We start from the raw sequence: 22,159 nt of genomic DNA, 5'->3' as shown, positions 1-22,159 counted from the left end.
GGATTTGGGAGCAGCAGCTTTTTTAATGGTACTGTCAGAGTGCTCCCTTGGGTAGGAGGAGTGTTCTGAGACCTAGTTTAAAAACACTTAGCACAATTTCCTTTAAAGTGGCTTTTATCACCCTAAAGTTCTGCCATCACTTCTCACTATGTGTCTGCTGTCTGTGTCAGGCTTCCCAAAGTTCATGGTTGTGCTGTGGGTCACTGCAAAAGGTGCCAGCACAGCTGGTTCCCGCTCTCCCTTGGAAGAGCCTCCTAGGGAGGGTGCAGTTGCTGATGTTTACAAAACTCAGCAGCATGTCCACTCTCCTGCATGGTAGCTTAAAAAGAGGGGGAAGGGAGGGGAGAGTGTCAATTCTAGGTCAGCTGCCTTTAAAATTTATGCCTGCCTACTGCAATGCAAGCAAAACCAGAGCAGAAGGAATGCATTATTTTGCTGCCTAGGATATCGGCTCAGGACCCAGAGGGTGGGTAGGTTGAGCAAGTGCAAGGCAGTGGGAAACAATGGTAAAGCAAATTAGCTTACATCAGCATGTGAGAGTGGTGTGGGAGCAGTTCAGCTATTGAAAATTGCTGCATTAAAGTGTGAACGAAACAGTATGTTGCAACACTGCAAGAGTGTTATCAGTGTTACTACTTACTAGTATTCTGGATCGAGCAAGGTCAGAGCTGGTCCACTTAAAATTCTACAAAATGGCATTGAGTTTGCAATGTTGTTTTGCCATGGCAACTACAGTGACAGTAGCTGAGTTGAGTGTATGCTATAGACATAGCATACTGTGGAAAAATACCTCTTCCTTTGATAATTATGAATATTTTTTACTTTATCTCTTCTTTCTGTGGTGAATAGTGTGTTCATAAGAAATTATATAATTTTTTTCCATAGCTTTTTTCTATGAAATTTCTTTTTGATTTATTTTCATGTTACAAAAGACAGCAACATCTGTCTTTGTGTACTGCAGGTGGAAATTATGGTCTAATTTTTCTGTATTTATTTTTCTTTAGTGCTGACTAGCCACAGGTATATTGCCATTGATTACTTGGTTAGGAGATGTCTTGGAAATAAGAAAGCTTCTTGGTTTTTCTTCCATTGGTATTGGCTAGATTAGCAAGATGTTACTTGTGTAGGAAGTTCTGTTCCCCTTTAGGAAATCTTCTCTGAAAGCTCATGTCTAGCTCTGCATTTCTCTTTAGCTTTGATGGAGAGACCCCCGCACTGTGACTAATTAGTGACAATTTGTCATTGTGCTATTGTGAGATGTGTAAGCACAAACAAGTCCTTGATAGCAAACTGCTTCTATCATAATTAATTGAATGTATGATGTTCTCATATGCACTTAACTCATATGCATTAACTCTTCACTGTTAATTAGGATAGATGATATGATGGAGTCAACTCAGTGACTCAGCTTACTGCTAAAGGAAGGGAACAGTCTCGGACATTAGACATCTTTGATCTGTTTCCTTCAAAGTATTTAGTTAACACTTGCACTCCCTCTCTCTTCTTAGAGCTTGCCTATAAAGTGGGTATTAAAAATAACGTACCTCCTAAGCAGGTAAAAAACCCAGACTGTGCTACCTTTGCAGTGCAGGTAAATAACAAGTGTTACCCCTCTGCTTCAGTACAGTGTTTTATACTCTGGTTTACTTGGTTACTAACGATGTGTATGCATACACTTTAGAAACACTACAATTCTTACCTACCCTTATCAGAACTGTCTCTGTTGTAGAGATAAAACAAGCAGAATGGGTGAAAGCTTAGCTTATTACAAAGGTGCTGGCTTTATAGATGAAAGCAGAGAGCAGTGGGTATGTGAGTTAGCATGACCGTGCAGCATGGCTGAAAGTACTAGACTGTGTTACTGCTGTCTAGGCCCTGGTTCTTGTTTTGTGAAAGTCCGTTTAAAGTGACCCACAGCTTGGTTGATCTGGTCCTTAAAGAAAAACTGAAATGCTGCAGAAAATTTTCTAGTTGTGTAATAAGTAAGGAGGGAAAAGGAAGAGTCCAAGTCCTTTGGGTAAGAAGGATATTGACCTGAGTCAGCTATGACCCAATTACTTTGGGCCAAATCAATACTTTGCCAAAGGCCTTTCATAATGGTAATGATCTGTCATTACCTCGTGGAAGTGAGGTTGCATTAATAATCTTACTTGGACTTCTAAGTGAAAGTTATCCTGCCAGATGTGCCATGGGACTCACCATGTAGGCAAGACTAGGTGACTGTGAGCTGGTGTCAGTGAGCTGAAATCAAAGGAGCCACGTGGAAGTCACACACTTTGGAAACAATGAGAAAAGCTTCTCTCCTAAGCACTGCAGCAGAGCTGTAGGCAGGTGAGACTAGTTGGCTGAAGGATGGCTGACATTTACATGCTCAAGTAAAGAATTTTTGGTTGTATTTTTGCTTTTCTCTGAAACCTTGGAACTATAGTAAGAGAAAATTGGAAGATACACTGTTGCTCGTGGGATCTGCCTGGAATTTTGTACTTGAGTTAAACAGATAACTGAGTTCAGACTTGCAAAGAAACTTCCTTCCAGGCTATGATTGCAGGGACTATTTGGACTTGGTAAGTCTTTCTTTGTGATGTAGATTAGTCCCCAGGATCACTTTCACCTGCATCACTGCAACCTCAGGTGTTGCATTTAAGATATTTAGGATACTGGTGCTGTCAGATCTTTTTCTACCTTTTATAGCACATGTAATTTTTGTGGCTTCAGTTCTCATCTTGTAGAGTGTCCCTTGTGGTTTGTTGTGGATAAGCAGCTGACTTGGTGAGGAGGAATGTGTGAGGTTCATCTACTGCATGATTGTCTATGAGTAGACAGGTTTGGACATGATGATCTTGTGTCCTCCCTGCATGATGATCTTGTGTACTCCCTACATTATTTCACTATCAGCTCAAAGGGATCTATGACAGGACTGTTACTCCCACTTTTCTCTCTGCCTGTGGCATTTCAGTTTGTGTGTCTTAATGTTTCCTTTGCACAAACCTGTTTAGCCTTTTAAGTCTTGAGTTGGCTGAGAATATTTTTTTCTTTCTCAAAAGCCTAAGCTTTCCTTTGTGTTGGTGATCTGCTGTGACTTACCCAGCAGCTGCCTGAGGACCGGACCCATTGGCAGTGATGCTATGGGACTGCACACTGGGCCTTCCTTATTCAAGCACTGGTGGTTGGATCAGTGTATGTGATCCAGGAGAATGTCCATATCATTCTGGCTAGGAGATGGGTAAAAAACTTCTGAAATTGTTCCAAAAAGAAGGGGCGTTTCTCTGCCTGTTGTTAGTGTGCAGCTTTGCTATGAAGTCTGCAATACCTGCTCTTTTAACAATTTATAGGCAGGTGTGGAAGAAAATATGAATTGGTCTTTATTTTACATAACAGCAGAATGGGAAATCCATTGGAAGGGCAGAAACCCATCTAAAGTGTAATTGAAATTAAACCTGTTTTCACTAGTTCTGTTCCTTAGAGTACTTTATTCATATAGGTGAATGACAAATTTCATGCTAATTTAAAAAGCATAAGTATTAGATCTCTTACTGAATACTTCCAATGAGGAATTTTATAAGCAGATGTTCTAATACAGTTTCTAAGCCTCTCTCATCTGTTTTTAGGATGTCCACTATCACCTAACAGAGGCAGGGTTTACAAGCAATGCTAGAAAAAAGGAAACGGCCACCTAATGCTAATCAGGATGTAGCAGACTTGCCTGTGAGATGAACCTTTCCAAAACTGGGCTGGGTGGTTGAGATATGACATAAAGGATGGAAAGGTGACAGAAACTTCTCTCAACAAAATCCATAACAACAGGTGACACACACCTTAAATTTAAAACTTTGTTGCAGAATATAGGTGAGTAATCCATGTAATGTAATAGGCAGTTTGTAGTTGCTTGCCATGTGACATGAGGGAGTCTTGTAGTTAAAATAACTGCAATTTTGTAACACACAACGTTGGGAAATAGGAAGGGCAGAGCTGGTTTTTCCCAGGTAAAGCTTAAGATACCATCTGTGAAATGTCCTAATTTAATTACCTTCTGAACTTCAAGAGAAGAATTAACAACAGTATACAAACTGATTCTGAAACATGAAGGTTTCATAATTGTGCCTGAATGTGCAAGCCAGTATTGCAGCCATTTCTTAAGCTGTAATTTTGAAATCAGACCTGTGTGGGTCAATGCTTTCCGTAGGCTCTCTCCCCACTTCCACTGAGCTCTGCGGGATGGAGGATTGCCCTGTCATCACCAGCTTGTCACGTCAGGGATGATGCTCTAGAACTTTTTCTCTTGGAACCCACTCTGTGTGGAAATTAGACCACTAAAGTCCATACTGTATTGTCATATCTCCAGCCTTTTGCTAAGGGGCCCCTGGAACACTGGCTTCTCTCTCTAATGTAAATTCTTAATGTTAAGTGTCTTAAGTTCACACTGAATTAAAATTTGTTTTCTGGAGTGACAGAGCACACATTAGATTGTTTCATTTTGCTTGTGTTTGTGAAGTTTTTTTGTGTGCTTATTTTGTTCAGTTGTCATCAGCATGAAACAATTGTTATAAAATTATTATTTAAAAGCAAGTCTTTGTGTCTGTTCTATTATTTAAAAACTATGTAGAGAGAATAAATGAGCATCAAGAATGGCAACTATCTTTCATGTGGGTTAAGCAAAGGAATGTGAGAAACTTCTTGTTCTTGTTGAGAAATAAGGAATGTTTGAGGCATACCAGTAATTCCCATTACAAAAATCACTAGTAGTTTTGTGAACCGAAGTTGAGCACTTCCAACAACTTGTTTCCTTACCACTTGTCATCATCAGACATTCTCATATATTTTGCTGTAGAATTTGTGGCATTTTTGATTGCTGTAAATGGTCTTATCTGCCCTTGCCTCCTCAGTAAATGTAATGGTCCAACTTGAAATTGGTTCAGCCAAGCTGTATGCCTTAACTCAGCTGCAGTTAGTGGGCTCTTCCATTTATTGCTGAGCTGCAGGGAACCAGAGGACAGCAAGTTACTTTGCTCTATTAACACAGCCCTTTTCCTCCTTTGCCTCACATACCCCTCCTATTTTTGAAGTGATGGAGATGTATTTGCTTGAAGATATATACAGAAGTTATGCTAGTACAGCTGTCTGGAACCTAGGTGCACAATATTATTTCCATTGACAAAAAGCAAAATGGCATTTATTTCTTTTAAAGAGCTGAGTACCTTGAATATGTTTTTGAAGTGATTTGGGCACTTGTTTTCCAAATGTATCTGCTTGAGAGGACTGCCTCTATGTTATTTAGAGCTTTTCAAGCCGGGCAGACTACTTATATGACTATATTTTTAATTTTATGTAAATTGCTTGCAATAAGTCCTTTAAAATAACCTAATTTTGAAAATAAGCCTGCTAGTGTGATTTACCTAATATTGAGAGAGTTTACTTCAAACTAGACACTCAATTGTGGACTTTAATGGCATTTTTTCATTTTAATATGAGCAGAAAGTGGAACACTGGAAATAAAAGTACTGATGTGGTGATTCTGTAAGTACATTAGCAGGTATGTAGACCAAATATATGTTTTCCTGCCTGAACTGTGGCTATACAAATGCTTAATGGTCAGATGGGTTCATGGCATGAAGAACTAAAGTGGTATATTTAACAAACAGCCTTCTCTGGGCCCGCATTTTTGTGCCTTCAGGCAAGCTATTTCCAGTCTCACATTTAGAAGATAAGTTCTGTAGCCTTCAAAACTGCCAAATGTTTTGGAAGACTGTATTATGGTCAAAGCATTATCAGGTTACTTCTTAACAACAGCTGTACTGTGAAAAAAGTCTTTCAGAAACGGGTTGTTTTTCTTGATGAAGCACAAGCTAGTTTATCTCATGTGTGGGTATGTGGTTTACTTTTTTTTTTACTTTTCTATTTAAAACAAAACAAAACCAAGCCTTGATCTTGTTATTTTCCAGTTCATATGAATTTGATTGTGAACTTAGTAAAAGGATAAGACAAAATATCTTCCATGCTGCCATTAACCCTACATTTGTAGGTGGTTAAAAAACAACTTATCCTGGAAACCCAACATTAATGTAAACTATTCCTCACAGAAACAACATTTGGATTTACAAAGGAAAACTGGGTAGCTAGTTAAGAAAATAAGTAGAATTGTAAAGCACATTGAAAGTGAAATAATAATAATACTGTCGTATATGAAAGTTGGTTTTAAATAAATCTTTTAACTGTAGGAAATTTCTGAACAGCACTGTCTTTCTTGCAGACATTATTTCTACTCTTAAAATAATTGGGTTTAACTTAATGAATTTTACTTATCTTTAGGTTCAGATTAATGGATTAGACACTCTTGCGTGGTGAGGCTTTGGCTGCTTTCTGCCTGGTGCATCCTTCTGTCAAGGATAGTTATTGAACTTCAAAAACTTTGAGAATAAGGTTGGCAACTGCAGTGGAATTGTATCTTACTTGGCTATGAACAGAAAAGAGGCCTTGAAGGCTGAGAGCTTTTGCTGTCTTAGCTCTTGTGGAGTGTTTTAAAAGGACAGGAGCTGTAAGTGCTAGGGTCAGGAGAGGTGGGACAAAGTAAATGGCAACATTAAATGGCAATTAATTTAAAGCCAGCATCTACATTGAATTTTCTGGATTTTTGAGAGCATGTTTTTAAGAAGTAGATTGCTTGTTTAACTTGGTCAGCATGTTGAACTAGCCAGTCTGAGTTCCAGTAGCATAAGGGTGAAAAAACTGAATGGCAGTGAAATCAGTAAACTATTTTTCTGACTGAAGAACCAATTAAATATAATGTGATTATTTGTATTCAGTGAATATACTTGTTGAAAAGTTGAGCCATCCTGTTCTTGAGATGTCTGTGGGCTTTCATAGGATTTTATTGTAACTGCTGAACAAAATACCTTTAGTTTGCTGTGACTTTCTCTTGATAAACTGTTCTTGTGTGTCTGAAATAGAAAGAATACAGGACTAAAAGGATAACTTACTGTAATCAATCTAAACATTTTATTACAATAATTATTTATAAATTAAAGGCTTTTTAAGGTTGCCTCCTTGACACTAGTTACAGCTGAATTGCCTAGCAGTCACAGTTGGACAGTGTTAAGTACATTGATTTATGTGTGTTTGATATCATCCATAGCGTGACTTATGGAGCAAGATGGCAATAATATTTATAATTTGCCTCTAACTCTAAAATCTTTTCTATCATGTAATTGCTAGTGCCAAATGGAAGAGGGCCCTTCAGGTTTGCATTAGAAAAGGAAGAGGATGACCCTACTTCTGATTTTTGCAAGCATCTTTATAAATACAGAGCTTTGAAGCAAACATTGTAATATGAATATAGAGCATGTGAAAATGGTCAGCGTGAAGCCAGTGATGTTGAGCTGGGAAATGCTGATGCTGGAGGACATTTCTGGAAAATGTGAACTTTAAAGAGACTTGCAGAGGGAATGTTTTTCAACTGTGAAATTGATAATGGTTTCAGATATTTGGAGACACAGGACAGAAGTGTGAGCAGGAAAATGGGTAGCAAGATGAGAATTCACACAAAGTGGATCAGGTGAACTCTAATGAAGGTAGCCTTGTCTGTGTTGCATCTTGTGATGAAGGGTGGGTGTAGTGGCTAAAAACTCCTGTGAGATGGCAATGAACAGGAATTTGTGGAAGTGGAGATAAGGGTGAAGTTATTTTTCAGGACTGTTAAGGTGAAGACAAATGAGAAGATTATAGTGGGCAGATCTGAAGAGAGAGATGCATTATGATCATGAGGGCAGAACTGGCTCTCCAAACCTACAGCTGGTTAGCCTGGAGGAGATGCAGAAGGGCCTCCAGAGGAAGGGAGCTAGTTATCAAGTTGTGGTGCAGCCTGAATTAATAAAGGTGAATACAGTGTGAAGATTGCACAGGGGTATTAGAGAGAAATCATATGGTAAAGTGAGACACAGAGTGGGAATAGGAGAGACACCTTTTAAATGTGGTGGGGTTTTGAAAACATATTTTCTAGGGGTAATGGTGTAAGGAAAGGGCTGGTTAACACTTGATGGTGGAGCAAAAATTCATATTTATATAAGCATACCTGGAAAAGTTTTACATTATGTGGGAGGTGCTGTATGCATAGTGGATAATTTTTGTGATTTAATGGTATTACCATTTGGACTATGACATTCCATGATCTCAGTGTGAAAACAGTTGATTCATCAGAGTGGGATTTGCATACTAATTATAACATACCTAATTATTGTATTTAAAAGGAGTACGCTGACATATTGGTACCTCTTCTCCTTCCCACCTACCTTAGAAATAATTCTTAGTTAGAAAATTAATTTTTTTTAACAATAAATGTTGCAAAGCTGAGCTCCTTCACATATCAATGACTTGGACTTTAAGTAGAGCTGGTAATAAAAATGAATTTAAGCATCTGTTGTCTATTCATATTTGCCCCTTAACTGTAATGGTTAACCACAGCAAGGTTTCTTGAGATAACACTTTATGGCACGGAAGCACCTGGTTTGTATGTATAGATTGCAAAATCATACTGTTGTGCATAACAGCTCAGCTATAAATTAGACCTAAGCATAGTGGGATGTGGTCAGCTAACACTTCCTGATCTGTATTTCACATGTGGTTTTCTGCTATACCTCTCTCTTTTTTAACTATTCTGTTTCTTGGAAATTTCTCCCATAAAACTTTACTGATCTTTATTTCATTGACAAAAATTCATATTTCTGTTTTGGTTTATTTTCCTGCAGGCAGTATCATAAAATCTTTATCAAGTGAAAATGGCCTTTAGCAATCTGACATCAAAGGCTGTACTACTCTATGATGAATGGATTAAAGATGCCGGTGAGTAATTTAAATCTAAAACATATTAACTGCCCATAATTTTGAATAGCAATGAGCTGTTGTTCAGCTTAAAGGTAGCTTTGTCCTCCTGTAAATTTTTGTAAGACTTGCCAGGTTACCTATTAACATAGCAGACTAGTCTCTGCGTTTTTAAAATGGAAAAAAAGCAAAACTCAGGTAGTTTACGTGTATAAACTCAGAGGAAATAAAGTGCAGATGGTGATTCTTGTATATTTCTGGCTTGCCTGAATATATAGTTTATGTTTTTCTTGTGCTGCTGAATGTGAAGTTTTAATTCTTTTCCTTTACTGAACAACTGCATTTTATTAGTTAATTAATGCAGGTGCATGGTGCTGTTGATATTGCAAAGTGAAAAAAAACCAACAAGCCTGGATAAGTTTCAGTGTTTTGAAATTAATCCTCAGAGTAATTAACTCTGTCACAGCTCTGTTTTGAAAAAGGATATTAGTTTCTTGTTGCAGCTAGTAAGGGATATTAAACACACTATGCTTTTATGTTGTCATTCTGTAGTCCTGTATGCTTAACAAAAATTGGTGGAGATGATCTCAATTTGGGGATTAAGAGCCATCTCTCTCAGTGTTTCTCACTATGGGAGGCTCATAGTGACAGGAATTAGCTGATTCCTGGGAAAAATTTGAGAAGTGGTTACGGTTTGATAGATAAGATCACTGATTTATCTTTTCCATCATGGCTGAACACCATTTCTCTTGTTCTGTAGAAGCTTAGCATGCAAGTGTAAAGGGAGTTTAATGAGTATGACTCATGGGCTGAAGTGGATCGGGATGGAATAGGGTGATGAAGGAAGCATTTCTGCTGCAGTGTCCAGGACTCCTGAACTCGTGTTTCTTGTCTTCCTGCCCACCAGTGCTTGTATTTGGCATTTTGTACCATACTGTTAGTGGCGGAACATGGTTTCCTCAGGATCAGGCTGGGAAGAACAGTGGGAAGGTTTTGGGGTGGATGCAATAAGAGCAGTCAGTTGTGAAGAGGTGGTGATTCTCTTGCAGTGCACACATGCAGATTCCCAGTGCTGTTGATCATAGTCCCTGTTGGTCTGTGGGCAGCAGACACAACATTACAAGCTGTGAGCAGTGTTGTAATGTACTTTTCTCCTTAGTCTGTTTTCACACTTCCAGTGGCTGTAAACCACATCAAGAGGGTCTCATGGGTGATAGGTTGCTTGAATGCTGTGGGCTGAAAATTCACGTACTCAATACATTTGGCTATGAATTAAACACTTGACAAAAATTACAAGAGTATAATTTCACTGTTAAAATACAGCACCAAACCACGAAAACAGCAATTTACTGAGTTAGTAGTTGACTTTGGGGTCATTCTGAAACAAATCTTCCAAAAGTCAGTATATAAAAATAAAATTAAATCAAATATAAATGCATGAAGTTTGTATCAGTTCTACTGCTTATGGAGAAATATGGAAGTCTGTGATGAGCTGGGATTCAGTGATGAACCATAGAAGGGTGAAGTGGAATAATGGTGATGCTCGGATGGAATTCCTGCCAGCCTCTCAGCTGCAGTGAGAGGGAATGGGGCGTGCACATGAGGACATGTCTCTGCAAAACATCTCTCTAGGATCACTGGGGAGGAACTTGCAGCAATTGCTTGTTATATTACAACTTCCTTCATGAAGGTGAAGAAAAATGTGTGTTTTGTGATTCCCTGAAGACAGAAAATCACATCACTCATGTTTCTGTCTCCTTTTTGTTGTCTGTGAAGTATTGATGGAGAAAGAAGCATTGAAACCTACAGGTGCTAAATCTTGTTATCCAGTCAGTATGGATTTGAGGTGAATGGAGTCTGAAACATGATCTGTGACAGAAAAACCTAAACCATCAGGAATTAAACACTTTACTGTAGATGTTTTAATAAGTACTGTAGACATCTGATTTCTTTTTTTCTCTTCTTCCTTTCTAGATCCAAGACTGGAAGGCTGGCCACTCATGTCTTCACCTTTTCCAACAACTTTTATCATTGGAACCTATGTTTATTTTGTCACTTCCTTGGGACCCAAACTCATGGAAAATAAAAAACCTTTTGAGCTCAGGCAGATAATGACATTTTACAATTTTAGTGTGGTAGCCCTCTCTTTATATATGACTTATGAAGTAAGTAATACTTTTGTTTGTAATGTATTTATATATTTCATGTTTCTAACTACTAACTTTTAATAAATCTATTATTATAACTCCCAATTTGCAGTTATCAACAAATATTATTGTGAAGGTTGTAAATATATTCCTCCATGCATATGCTAAACCAGTTATTCTTAAGAGAGTAAGTCATATCTAGAAAGAGGCGGTAAATGATTTTGTATCATTTTACATAGCTTAAAAAGTTTGAAATTATCATAACTTAATTTCCATGGACTGCAGCAGGTAAAGTAGACAATATGCATTTCTTAGGATTTTGTAATTGCTTGTCCTACTATGCCACAGTGTGACAGCCCAACCTTAAGAAAAAGGAATAACTGATGTTTCAAATGTTGTAGAGTATGTTTACTGTGGAATAATCTTCAGTTAGATCTAACTTTTAAATGACAAGTAAATGACAGTAAATGACAGACGTTGACAAAATCTAATATAAGGCATTTTCATCCTTTAAACAAACCCCCCCCCCCAAACAAACAAAAACCCTCCAACCTCTGCCCCCTGTTTTCCCTCCCAAGCTAAACTATGAATATCTTTAGCACTGATTTTCCCCACAACCCCAAACCAGCTCTTTCTCTCAAAAGCAATGTTGAGATTTTGCAGCTGGTGGGCTTTATTTGTTTGGTGGGGTTTGGTGGTTTTTTTGGTGTTTTTGTGTTTGCATAGCTATTTGACAATAGTATTGTATGAATGAGAGCCTTAGATATTTGCTTGGTGAAGCATCACTACTGACCCTCTGTGTTAAATCTGGCTAGGTAACTATCTCAGGTTTGGCAAACTAGTAATGGAAGGTTGTCAGATTATTGTGCCAAATTGTCAGAACGCATTTGTTAGCTCAATTTGCATGAATTTCATCAAGAGTTAGAATGAACTACTTGACGTTTCTTCTAACCAGTCTAAAGGCAGTGCAGCAGCAGCTTCTTTGTGGTATGATAATAGTGTGAGAAGTGGTGGAGAAGATGCATGCTTTGGCTGTTTAAACATCACTTTGAAAAACTGTGAAACTTGGTTCCCAGTTTGGTTTTGGTTATAACCCTCAGAAACAACCAATCAACTCACCAAACAAAAAAAAACATGATGAAGAAACAATGAAATGAAAAAAATTAAACCTCTGTTAGTGTCTGATATTACCACAGTATTCAGTTAGTTTGCAGTCAAAAGTCATGGACAGAGTAACAAATTGAATTTCTGCTGTTGCCTGGTGGTCAGCAAGAAGCTGATTCTTTTCCTCTATGGAACCAAATCATTTGGTGGGGATCTTAGTATTGTGCTGTCTTGGTTGTGTTCCAAAGCTTGTTTTCTTTAAGCAGCCTGTCCTTTTAGGAATTTAAAAGGAACTAAAGCCCTGTGTCTGTTAAGAGAGGTGAACCTCTTATCGTGCATGACTGGATGGTGATGACGAAAAGTACTTTAGAAACAGATACAAAATACAATAGTCAAAGTGGCTGGCAGTAGAATGAGCCAGGGGTAATATTAATAATGTTGCTCATGTCCAAATATATTTATTGTATTATTACATATTATTTATATTACTTAATATATTTGAAAAGGATAAATTATATTTGGTACATAGTCCTTCGGTCATGTGTGTGCTCTTGGTTGTAGCTCCTCATCACTTGTATCAGTCAAAGACCAAGTGAATCATTCAGTTTAACTAAGCAAAAATTTTAGAAACTATGATATTAAATATATATGGTATGTATTGATTTGCTCCTTGTCTTTAATGATAATTAGCAATTATAGTTCTCTAGCAAAACTAGTGCTGTAGAATATTAAGATGCTGTGTTGGATTCTTTTGAGTATTAAGATGGTTATCTATGGTAGCCGTTTTCAAAAGAATTATATTTGGTTTTGTGATTGGATTCACACAGTAAGTTATTTTTTTACATTGGTTTTGAGATGCAGATCTTTCTCCTCTGCAGTTACTACTGCTAAAATAATGGGTGTAGGAAGAAAATTATTGTCTTAGGTGTGGTCCTGGAATTAGAATTCATTAATCTGCAACAGCAAAGGATTTTGTGGTAGCTATCCCACACAGAGGTAAATGATTGACAAAGTTACTGATTTGACAGGGTTTTAATATTGTTTTTCCTGTCCTGCTTACTGATTGCAAAAGTAATCCAAAACTAATGAATTTTTCAAAGGATGTAAAGTAAATCTTTGCCCTTTCCCTTTTCCTTGCTCCAGTTTCTTATGTCGGGTTGGGCCACAGGGTACTCGTTCCGGTGTGATATAGTTGACTACTCAAGGTCACCGACAGCTCTAAGAGTAAGTTGCCAAACACAAAGCTGAGTTGTTATTGTAGAACCATAGAGTGGTTTGTGTTGGAAGTGACTTAGAAGATCATCTAGTTCCAACCCCCACTGCCATAAGCAAGGTCATCTTCCACTAGACCAGGTGGTTCAAAGTAGTGCTGTTATATATTGACTTTGTCTTTAGAAATGCTTTTTGAACAGCCTGCTTTTTTGAATGCACTGCTGTAGAGTGGAATGCACTAAATGGAAATGCCCTCTTGCATAATATAGAGTATGTGAGTTAACTGGAGGAGTTAGCTGGTTGGGAAAAAGAGAGACAAATTAATTTGTTGGCTTGTTCTTCTTGGGTTTAAAATTCCTTCAGGATTGAAAAATGTTTTGTGTTTTTAAAGAATAATCAAACCAACCATACACTTAAATATTTCTGTCAACCTTGGGACAGCACTTAACTAACCCACTACTTTCCTTTATATAGTTACTTACTTGTCCTGCAGCTGCTCAGTTTTGTTTGTGACTATTATGATTTGAGAGTTTGTTTTTTACTCTTGCAGATGGTGCGAACTTGTTGGCTTTACTTCTTTTCCAAGTTCATTGAATTATTAGACACTGTAAGTACTGGTAGCCAAATAAAAAAAGTAGTGATATTTCCCTTTCAAAGTACATCTGATCCTGTCAGATCTCGGAAGCTAAGCAGGGTCAGCCCCGGATTAGTACTTGGATGGGAGACCTCCTGGGAAATGCCGGGTGCTGTAGGTTCTAGTCCTGAGGACTTCACTGGCACTGTCCAAGCTCGCTCGGCCGTGGCAGATGAACCTCAGGACTTAAATGGTGGGGCCAGTTCTGCGCACGCTGAGCCTCACCTAAAATCCACTGCACAGGCTGGAAGGGCACACCCACGTGGGGACAGCCCTTCCCAAATCTTCGTTCCTGAAGCCGAGCCACATACACACACACAAAGAAGAACTGGTGCTGTTGAGGGCTGGGGCTATAAATAGCTTTTTCTTTAGTCCTCCAATCATCATTCAATAGAATACCATCCAGCTCTTTACCCTTATTATCTTATCTGATTGTCCTATTACACTGTCATTCCTTGATTATCAGCAAAAATGTTAATGAGGGAACACACCTTTAAAAATTAAGGAAGAACAGATAAATCGTCTGTTTAACAGCTAAATACACTAGCCTGTTAGCTGCGGCCATGCTTTCAACACTGCAGATAAAAAACAGTTGATTATGCTGAACATTTTTTTTCACATCCTCTTCAGATTTTATCTTTCCCATTCAGAATATTAGCAGCAGCAGCTCTGAATACAGCACAAAAGTGCCATACCTACCTGCTCTAAACTCATGATATTGCCTTGAGGGTCATGACTACAGAGGTATTTGATGTCAGGCTGGCACTCTAACCTTTTTCAAAGAATGTCCAAGCAGCAATGCATGGAAGCAGAACGCAGACCTTGCTCACCACCAGCAGCCATGTGCCTTTCTGTCTTCCCAAGACTAGCACCAAGTGGGGTTGGCTTAGATATTTTCAAACCAGATGCTGAGTGCTGGAATCAGCTGCAGTTCTATTTGCCCTATTGTGTGGGGCACAATAGTGGTGGTTCAGGAGCTGACTCATGACGAGTGAGCATGCTCTACATTCTTTGAGCAAAGTTAGGCATTCGACTTTCATCTGCAAATGCTCACAATTCAACACTGGAAGATCTCTACTGACTAAAGCAAATGAAATGGTAATGGAAGGGTCAGGAATGGTAAAACTGGAAAATTCTAACAAGTTTATTCCTGTATTTGCCTTTATTCCCCACAGATTAGACTTCTCCTTTTATTTAGTCCAGAGCCTGAGTATTTTTTAATTTGTTTTATTTGAATCCACAGAACTAGGCAACTGTTTCTCATCAACGGTTTGGTTTTATTGCAAAATTAATTTCTTAGCTGAATTTAAATCAGCTGATTCCAAATGTTTTCCCTAGCACACCAGACCTCTTTTCTTCTGTGTTTATTTGCTTGCCATCTGATACTACACTTTGCATGACCTGACTTCCCTTACAGAGTTTTCTTCCTCTGTCTTCCCTTAACACTTCCCGTGATGTCTGTCCTTTAAACTGTGGCCTGTCAGTGATGCCTTGGATTGCGTATCCCTGTGGAAAGAGACACACTGAAGACAAGTTAATGGAGAAAGATACAAGGTTTTATTAGAAGAAGCTTCCACGTTCAAACCCAGGAGGTTTGACCCTCTGGTCAGGAAGTTACAGGGTTTATGTACCCGCTTTCAACATCCAATCAGAATTCTCATTTTTCTTTAATGCCCTCCCAAAAGTTCTGCCAATCTACCCCCTTCGTCATGGGGGGGCAGTTGGGCCTTCTCCTTTTGTTTGTCTTCTGTTACCTTGCAGGTGTCCTGTTCAAAACTGCTCGGCCTTGACAAGGCCTGCCAGCTCGTGAGAAAGGCACTTGAATATTCAGACTTAAGATCAGGGCAACTTAGCAGAGACTATATGATTCTAAAACCTTCTAAAATTACATTGAATTCTTAGGCATCATCAGTGTCAATTAAGAATACATACATATGTTCTGTCCAGTTTTGCTGTTTTCCATGGGTAGCTAAGTCAATGTTCATGAGAAAGTGCTATTTCCCTAACCTGTTGTTTCCTACTATCTCTGTCTGTTGCTAATCCTTTAGGTAATTTTCTGGGGACTTAAAATCTGATGCTTTTAGACACTTCACAATCCAGCCAAGTCCATCTTGTGCTTTTTGTTGCACATGTAGGTGATGGCTCAGCCTTGGACATTTGGTTTCAAAGCTTGCCCTGGATTTTGAGAATTCATAGGTGGAGGTTACATTGTGGTTTTAAGCTTTTTGTTTGGTTGTTTTTTTCTAAACTAGTCTGCATATCCAGACCCTCAGTTTTCCATCTTCTCCCAAGACTTCAACTGCAAAGATTTCCTAAATGTATAGATGTGAGCAACCAGGATTGATACATACAGTTTTCTTTACGTATGTTGGACTTGATTATTTTCTGTAACATTCTGTTCATTAAAAATCTGTTTCAGATATTTTTTGTGCTGCGTAAGAAAAACAACCAAGTTACATTCCTGCATGTCTTTCATCATTCCATCATGCCATGGACCTGGTGGTTTGGAGTCAAATTTGCTGCAGGTAGTGGAGAGAGAGTTGAGTTTAAGTTGAACATATCTTCTGGCAGTAAAATTTAACTACGGTAGACAAAAAAAAAAGGAGCAGAATTAAACATCTTGCAAACATGAGTGTTTTTAAATTTAGATTTCTGCAGTATTTTACGGAACAACTGAGATCACCATAATTATTTCAATGGGTGGGGATTACTCATTTTTCCTATTTGACAGCATTTTGTGCAGTACTGATTTCTTATGGGGGGAAAGGGTGCAGAGGAGAGAGTTGTACATAAGCAAAAAGAATTATTATACGAAAATGAGAAGTGACTGCAAAATCAGAAGTGCTAAGGAAGATACATGGGGCAAATAACTCTGTTGAAACTACTTCAAAACCATTTGTCCCCAATTTAAGAATTGAGTTGTGTTCTCATTATTTTTCCTGTTTGAGAAATTATTCAATCTTTTTTGCAGTTACTTTTATTGGCTTTAGGTACCATGAGTGGGGATTATTTATATACAGTACTTTGGCTTTCACAAAACCACATATTTGAATTGTACTGAATTGAAATTCTTTGTCCACTACCAGCTTACCTTTACTTTGTCCTCTACTGCTCCGTGTATCTGTGCATGCACCTTCTTCTGCTATACTATCACTGTGCACCACTAATAAATACAGCTTGCCATGAGAACAGTCTGGTAAGAACAGTGGAGAAATGCATAGTCATTTATTAGTCCATTTCTAGGACAGTTTAGGCCCTTTCAAATGTTTCTACTGAGAAACAGGAGGCATTTGTGCATGTTTATTCCCTTACATTTCCTGGCAGTGTGTTTTGGGGTTTTTTTCCCCAGAAAACTGATGATGAAATGATGAAGAGAACCGTTGCTTATTAAATTTGATCAATTAGTGTCTGTTTTATGAATATGAAAGTAAGACCTCAAAGTAGTCCAGAAAATGTGTATATTTGATCTTTTGTACCTGTCCAGTGTGCAGCTTTTAGTAGTGTATAAAAGGATATGCTTCTGCTATATTTGTTGAGTTTGTTATTAGGAAACTGGTGAGTTGATTATGTATTTCTCAAATCTTGCTGAGTAACTGGTATTAAGTTATTGATTAAATTGTGAATCGTTTTCTCAGCATACACCTCAGTGTGTTTATAGGTGTGCAAAAGGAAACTTGCAGCAAATAGCAGTCCCTCCTCTTCAACCTTGAAAATTTTCCACTTATAGGTGATTAACTTTCTACCTTTTATCTAGATGTTGGATCAGTATACCAGCTACAGGCTTCTGATTTTGCATAAGATTCAAATTTCCCATGTGATAACTTGACAAATACTTTCAGCAAAGTGTGCAAGAATTGCATGTTCTCTGGTAGTAATAGTCCCTCATATTCATGTGGAGCTGTGTTTATTCCAAAAACTGTATTGCTTATCTTTACACTTATCTTTCTAAATATTTTTCTGTTTGGTAACTTAAAATTTTTTTCCAAGAATTTCAGTCCTGCTGATGATTACCTTGTATTCAGTTTCAGCAGTGTTTGTCTTTCTAAATAGCAGCATCTATCAAGTTGTCAACCTGTTTGGAAAAAAAAACCCAAAACATAATAGGGTTGGAGGGAGATGCTGATTCTTCTCTGATCTGGTATAAACAGAGAACTGTAGCATGGTGCTTAGTATAGAGTTGCTTTTTGGAGCTTATTTTTGCACTGTTGATTAGGTTGTTTTTTTTCTTTTTTTCTCTGCTTTAACTATTTATTTTTATTTCTGAATATTCACTGTGCAAGCCAAAAAAAGTATGTTTGCTGGAACTGTAAGAACACTCCAATTATTTTTAAAAATACAAATAGCTAAGTTTCAAAGAAAGTTTGCAATCTCAGCTGGAGGAGTTATGGTCTGTCAAGCTGGAAGAGTAGTATGAGCTACTAAAAACACAAAATGTTTTATTTTTAATTGGAATGAGAAAATAGTGCTCTTTTTTTTCTCATTAAATGTCTTCTTTTATGCCATTTTATTTTCTTTTTAATGCTCAGTATTTTCATGTTCATATTTCTCTTAAAAATACTTTGCTGTCTGCCCCTTTTTGGATCACTTTTACCTGTAATTTCTTGCATTCATTGAAATAAAACTACTTTGAGCAGGATGATCTAACTTCATAGTTGATCTGATGGAAAAAGAAGTGTTTCCTTACTTGTGCTGTGAAATGCTCATGTTGCCAGTTTGTCGTAAGTCTGCCCCAAATAGACCTACTTAAGTTTCCTTTTCACTGTAAGTATATTTTGAGATGGACAATAGATTAATGAGACCTTTTCTTAGTTCGTGATTACAAAAAGTTACAGTCTGAAACTGTATTTCTTTCCCTGGAAATCTGTGTTGAGGAGATTGTTGCTACTTATCCTCTACAGCTTTGCAAAGTTCATCATGATGTCTACGAAGGAGGTGGAAACTAGGAGAAACTAAATTCCCTGTCTCCATCACATACATACTTCAATAAAAATTAAAAAAAATTAACTCAAAGAACTAAAAATTCCGCTAAAACCTTTTCACTAATTAGCTAATTAGATAAGCTAGGTGTTATTGCCCTTTTGGAAATGCTTAGGTATTATACGATCTCTCAGAACTGATGTCAACCCAACTCAGGTTACATACTTTGAGGATGAGTCAAAATCTAGGTTTTGTGGTACATGTTTTTCCTACCTAAAAAATATCTGCTAGGACCTGAGGTGGCTTTTAAAATACCTGATGCAATACTACTATTGTGTTTTGTTTTTCTACAGGTGGTTTAGGAACATTTCATGCTTTGCTGAACTGTATTGTCCATGTTGTCATGTACACTTATTATGGCATCTGTTCTTTGGGACCAGCCTACCATAAATATTTGTGGTGGAAAAAGTACATGACAACTATACAACTTGTGAGTAACTGTTTTTTTACATATACAACTGTCAAAAATGTGATTGTGGTGAACACAGACTTAATGCAATAAATTTGTACTTTTAGTTGGTAAAAGATTTACTCATGTTTTAATTGAGGAAAACAGAAGGTGTGAGCTTCCCAACTATATACTTAAATCTGCTGACTTCAGCATTCACTATAATAATGGATTTAGACACATGAACTTTTCCATTATGCAGTACTTGGTAAATACATTTACAAAACTCACTGCTTGTATAAAAATTATTAAAATACCAAGAAAACACAGTTGATGTTTAGAATACATCTGTAACTAGTAGTGAGAAAAGGGGAAAAGTGTTGCTTTAGAATTTCATGTGTTCTTTCATAGAAAATGTTTATGTTTAGAGAATTTAATCACAGAGTCATGAGTTGGAAGAGACCCACAAGGTTGAGTTCAGCTGTTAAGTGAATGGCCCATAGGGGGATCAAACCCACAGCCTTGGTGTTAGTAGCACCGTGCTCTAATCAATTGAGATAATTTCAGGGTCCTCTCTTCACCCCAGACCATTGAAAAACACTCTTGCCATAATTACATTAAGTGTTTTATCAGTTTTAGATCACTTTCAAAAGGTTATGGTTTTGGGTGATTTTTCATGCCTGTCTTTTTCAATAGGTGGATTTTCAAAATTCAACTTCTGGCTAAACAATTAGCTTATCATGAGCAAGTATACTTATGGAGGAGGGGAAAGGAACACCCTGTCTGCTTGCACTAGGGCTGATGTTAGTAGAGAGTTCATGTAACTATGTGCAAATCTGAACAACGTAGTTTGCATATTTTTAACTCAGTCTTGTTGTCTTGGAGGCATTACCAGTGGACTATGAACTTGTAGTTTATGTGGAATACTTCTTTGTCACATGTTAGTGTGTGGGGAAGGTGGGGATTTATGTTCCCAAACCCTGTAATGGTTGCCTTTTTTTTTTCGTCCCCTGGCTAATTGCTGTAAAGGAGCCTCCTATTTGTCACTGGTCAGACACTTTACCTCCATCCTTGTTCTCTGAACTGGCCAGGGTAGAATCCCATTCTCCTGCTATGAGCTTCTTCATGCTCCTTGTCATTCAGTTCGTGTCAGAATTTCTCTTCCTTTACTCTGTAAAACTGTTATTCAGTGGAGCAACATTTTGGGAGAGGGGCTGTAAAGGTACATCTCTGTCATGTTAAGAAGTTGCATTGCTGTTCCTGTTGCTCTCTGCTTTCCCCCCGGCTCTGCCTCTACTTTCTGTTTTTCTGCATACAAGTTATGCTAAATTTTTTCAAACTTCTGTAGTAAATCTGTAATTTATTTTAAAAGTACTTCTTTTCTTCACCTTCTTCCTCCAGGTCCAGTTTATTATGATTACAGTCCATATAGGACAAATCTACATCATGGATGATTGTCCGTACCAGTATCCAATTTTCATGTTTATTATTTGGCTGTATGGCTCTATGTTTTTGGTCTTGTTTCTCCACTTCTGGTACCACGCTTACACAAAGGGACAAAGACTACCAAAGATGCCAAGAAATGGGATCAGCAAAGATCAGTAAACCAACATTTTGTCTCTAAAACCAAAAAGTATATATGTCAAAGGGGAAACTTGCACTACTTGACAATCAAGATATATAGGTGCGCACACTACATGGTGTATATTTTGTATGTTTTCTTCCAAAACAGAATTTGTATTTTTACCATAAGTTATTTGGGACTCAGAATATGGGGGGCAGGGCGAGCACTGTGGATCTCTGATTTAAAAGAAAAAAAAGGATAGATTATCTCTATCTAGAAAGTATGTGAAAACAAAGATAATAATTAGGAAAACTATAATGTGCATGAAAAATATTGAATACTTTGAACACTGAGGGGGATAAAAATTGCTTTACCTTAAATGCTGTAAGTCACTGAGACTGTCAGCTGCATTAAAAGAATCTTCACAAGTACTGTTTATAGAACCTAAAGCTTATTAATACATTGCATACCTAAATGTTGTTATATCTGTTTATAAATTGTATTACTTTAAAGGAAGGATTGTATAGTAATCTGTCAAGGCATGGTTTCAGTTGAAGATCATAGAGTTTTGGATACACTGTCTTTTACTAAGAGAACTTAATTCATTTCATGTTCTACTCAGTTGGACATTATCGTAAATGTTGGAAAGCTACTAATGGGGATTATCTGAATTATCTTGTAGCGATCTTGTAGTAATCAAAACATCTTACTGATTTGTTCACTGTAGTAGCCTATATACTTATTATTCAATGTATCTATGGATATATTTTATATTGGTAGGATATACTATTTGGGTGGGGGGCTAAGGGGATTATTGAATCTTGTAATTGAATAGCCAAATCATAACACTGAAATAAAATTTAAAAAAGAATTCTTTTTTTGATTGAAGCTTAAGTGTTGCCTAGCATGATTGTACTGTGATCTACTTTCTTCCGTTTCTATTATCTATTGAAATACATGCCTAGAAAGAGTTTGCGGGTTTTTTTCATTATTACAGTTTTTTATTTTTATCAACTCAAGGTTAAAGGTATTCCATTAATAGCACCCAGTTACTTTGTCCAGAACGACGCAAAAAGATGTGTGACATTCTCTGGCTTCTGAGGGTGGGGGAGGCGGTGGTGCCTGGGTATGGCTCCAATCTGTGAGGAATTATCCATTATCTTGTTTTCCATGGTTAGGCAGATTGCTCGGGTCACACCTATGTAGAAATCAAAGGAACTTTGTAGGTAAGTTGCATGTTTCAGGGAGTTGTGTGGTTGTATCCTAAGAGGATGCATAAAGTGTAACTATGCCCCTCACATACGTACAAAATGTTTCTGAAT

General features: G+C 37.6%; 1 protein-coding gene across 2 annotated transcripts in view; it reads left to right on the top strand.

The window, feature by feature from the left end:
- The window catches only part of ELOVL7 (ELOVL fatty acid elongase 7), a 31,668-nt gene extending 9,860 nt beyond the window's left edge, over positions 1 to 21,808 (top strand). For both annotated transcript variants that reach the window (XM_071580342.1, XM_071580343.1), the window contains exons 2-8: positions 8,739 to 8,832; positions 10,786 to 10,976; positions 13,206 to 13,286; positions 13,825 to 13,881; positions 16,328 to 16,433; positions 19,179 to 19,315; positions 20,675 to 21,808. In XM_071580342.1, the coding sequence (XP_071436443.1) occupies positions 8,769 to 8,832; positions 10,786 to 10,976; positions 13,206 to 13,286; positions 13,825 to 13,881; positions 16,328 to 16,433; positions 19,179 to 19,315; positions 20,675 to 20,878 (840 nt within the window). In that variant the 5' untranslated portion in view covers positions 8,739 to 8,768 and the 3' untranslated portion in view covers positions 20,879 to 21,808. The remainder of the gene's footprint in view (positions 1 to 8,738; positions 8,833 to 10,785; positions 10,977 to 13,205; positions 13,287 to 13,824; positions 13,882 to 16,327; positions 16,434 to 19,178; positions 19,316 to 20,674) is intronic.
- The last annotated feature ends 351 nt before the right edge of the window (positions 21,809 to 22,159 follow it).

Source organism: Pithys albifrons, chromosome Z, assembly GCF_047495875.1.
Source record: "Pithys albifrons albifrons isolate INPA30051 chromosome Z, PitAlb_v1, whole genome shotgun sequence".
Classification (NCBI taxonomy): Eukaryota; Metazoa; Chordata; class Aves; order Passeriformes; family Thamnophilidae; genus Pithys; species Pithys albifrons.
Note: the sequence above shows the minus strand (reverse complement) of the source record. Positions and strands in the feature narration are given on the sequence as shown.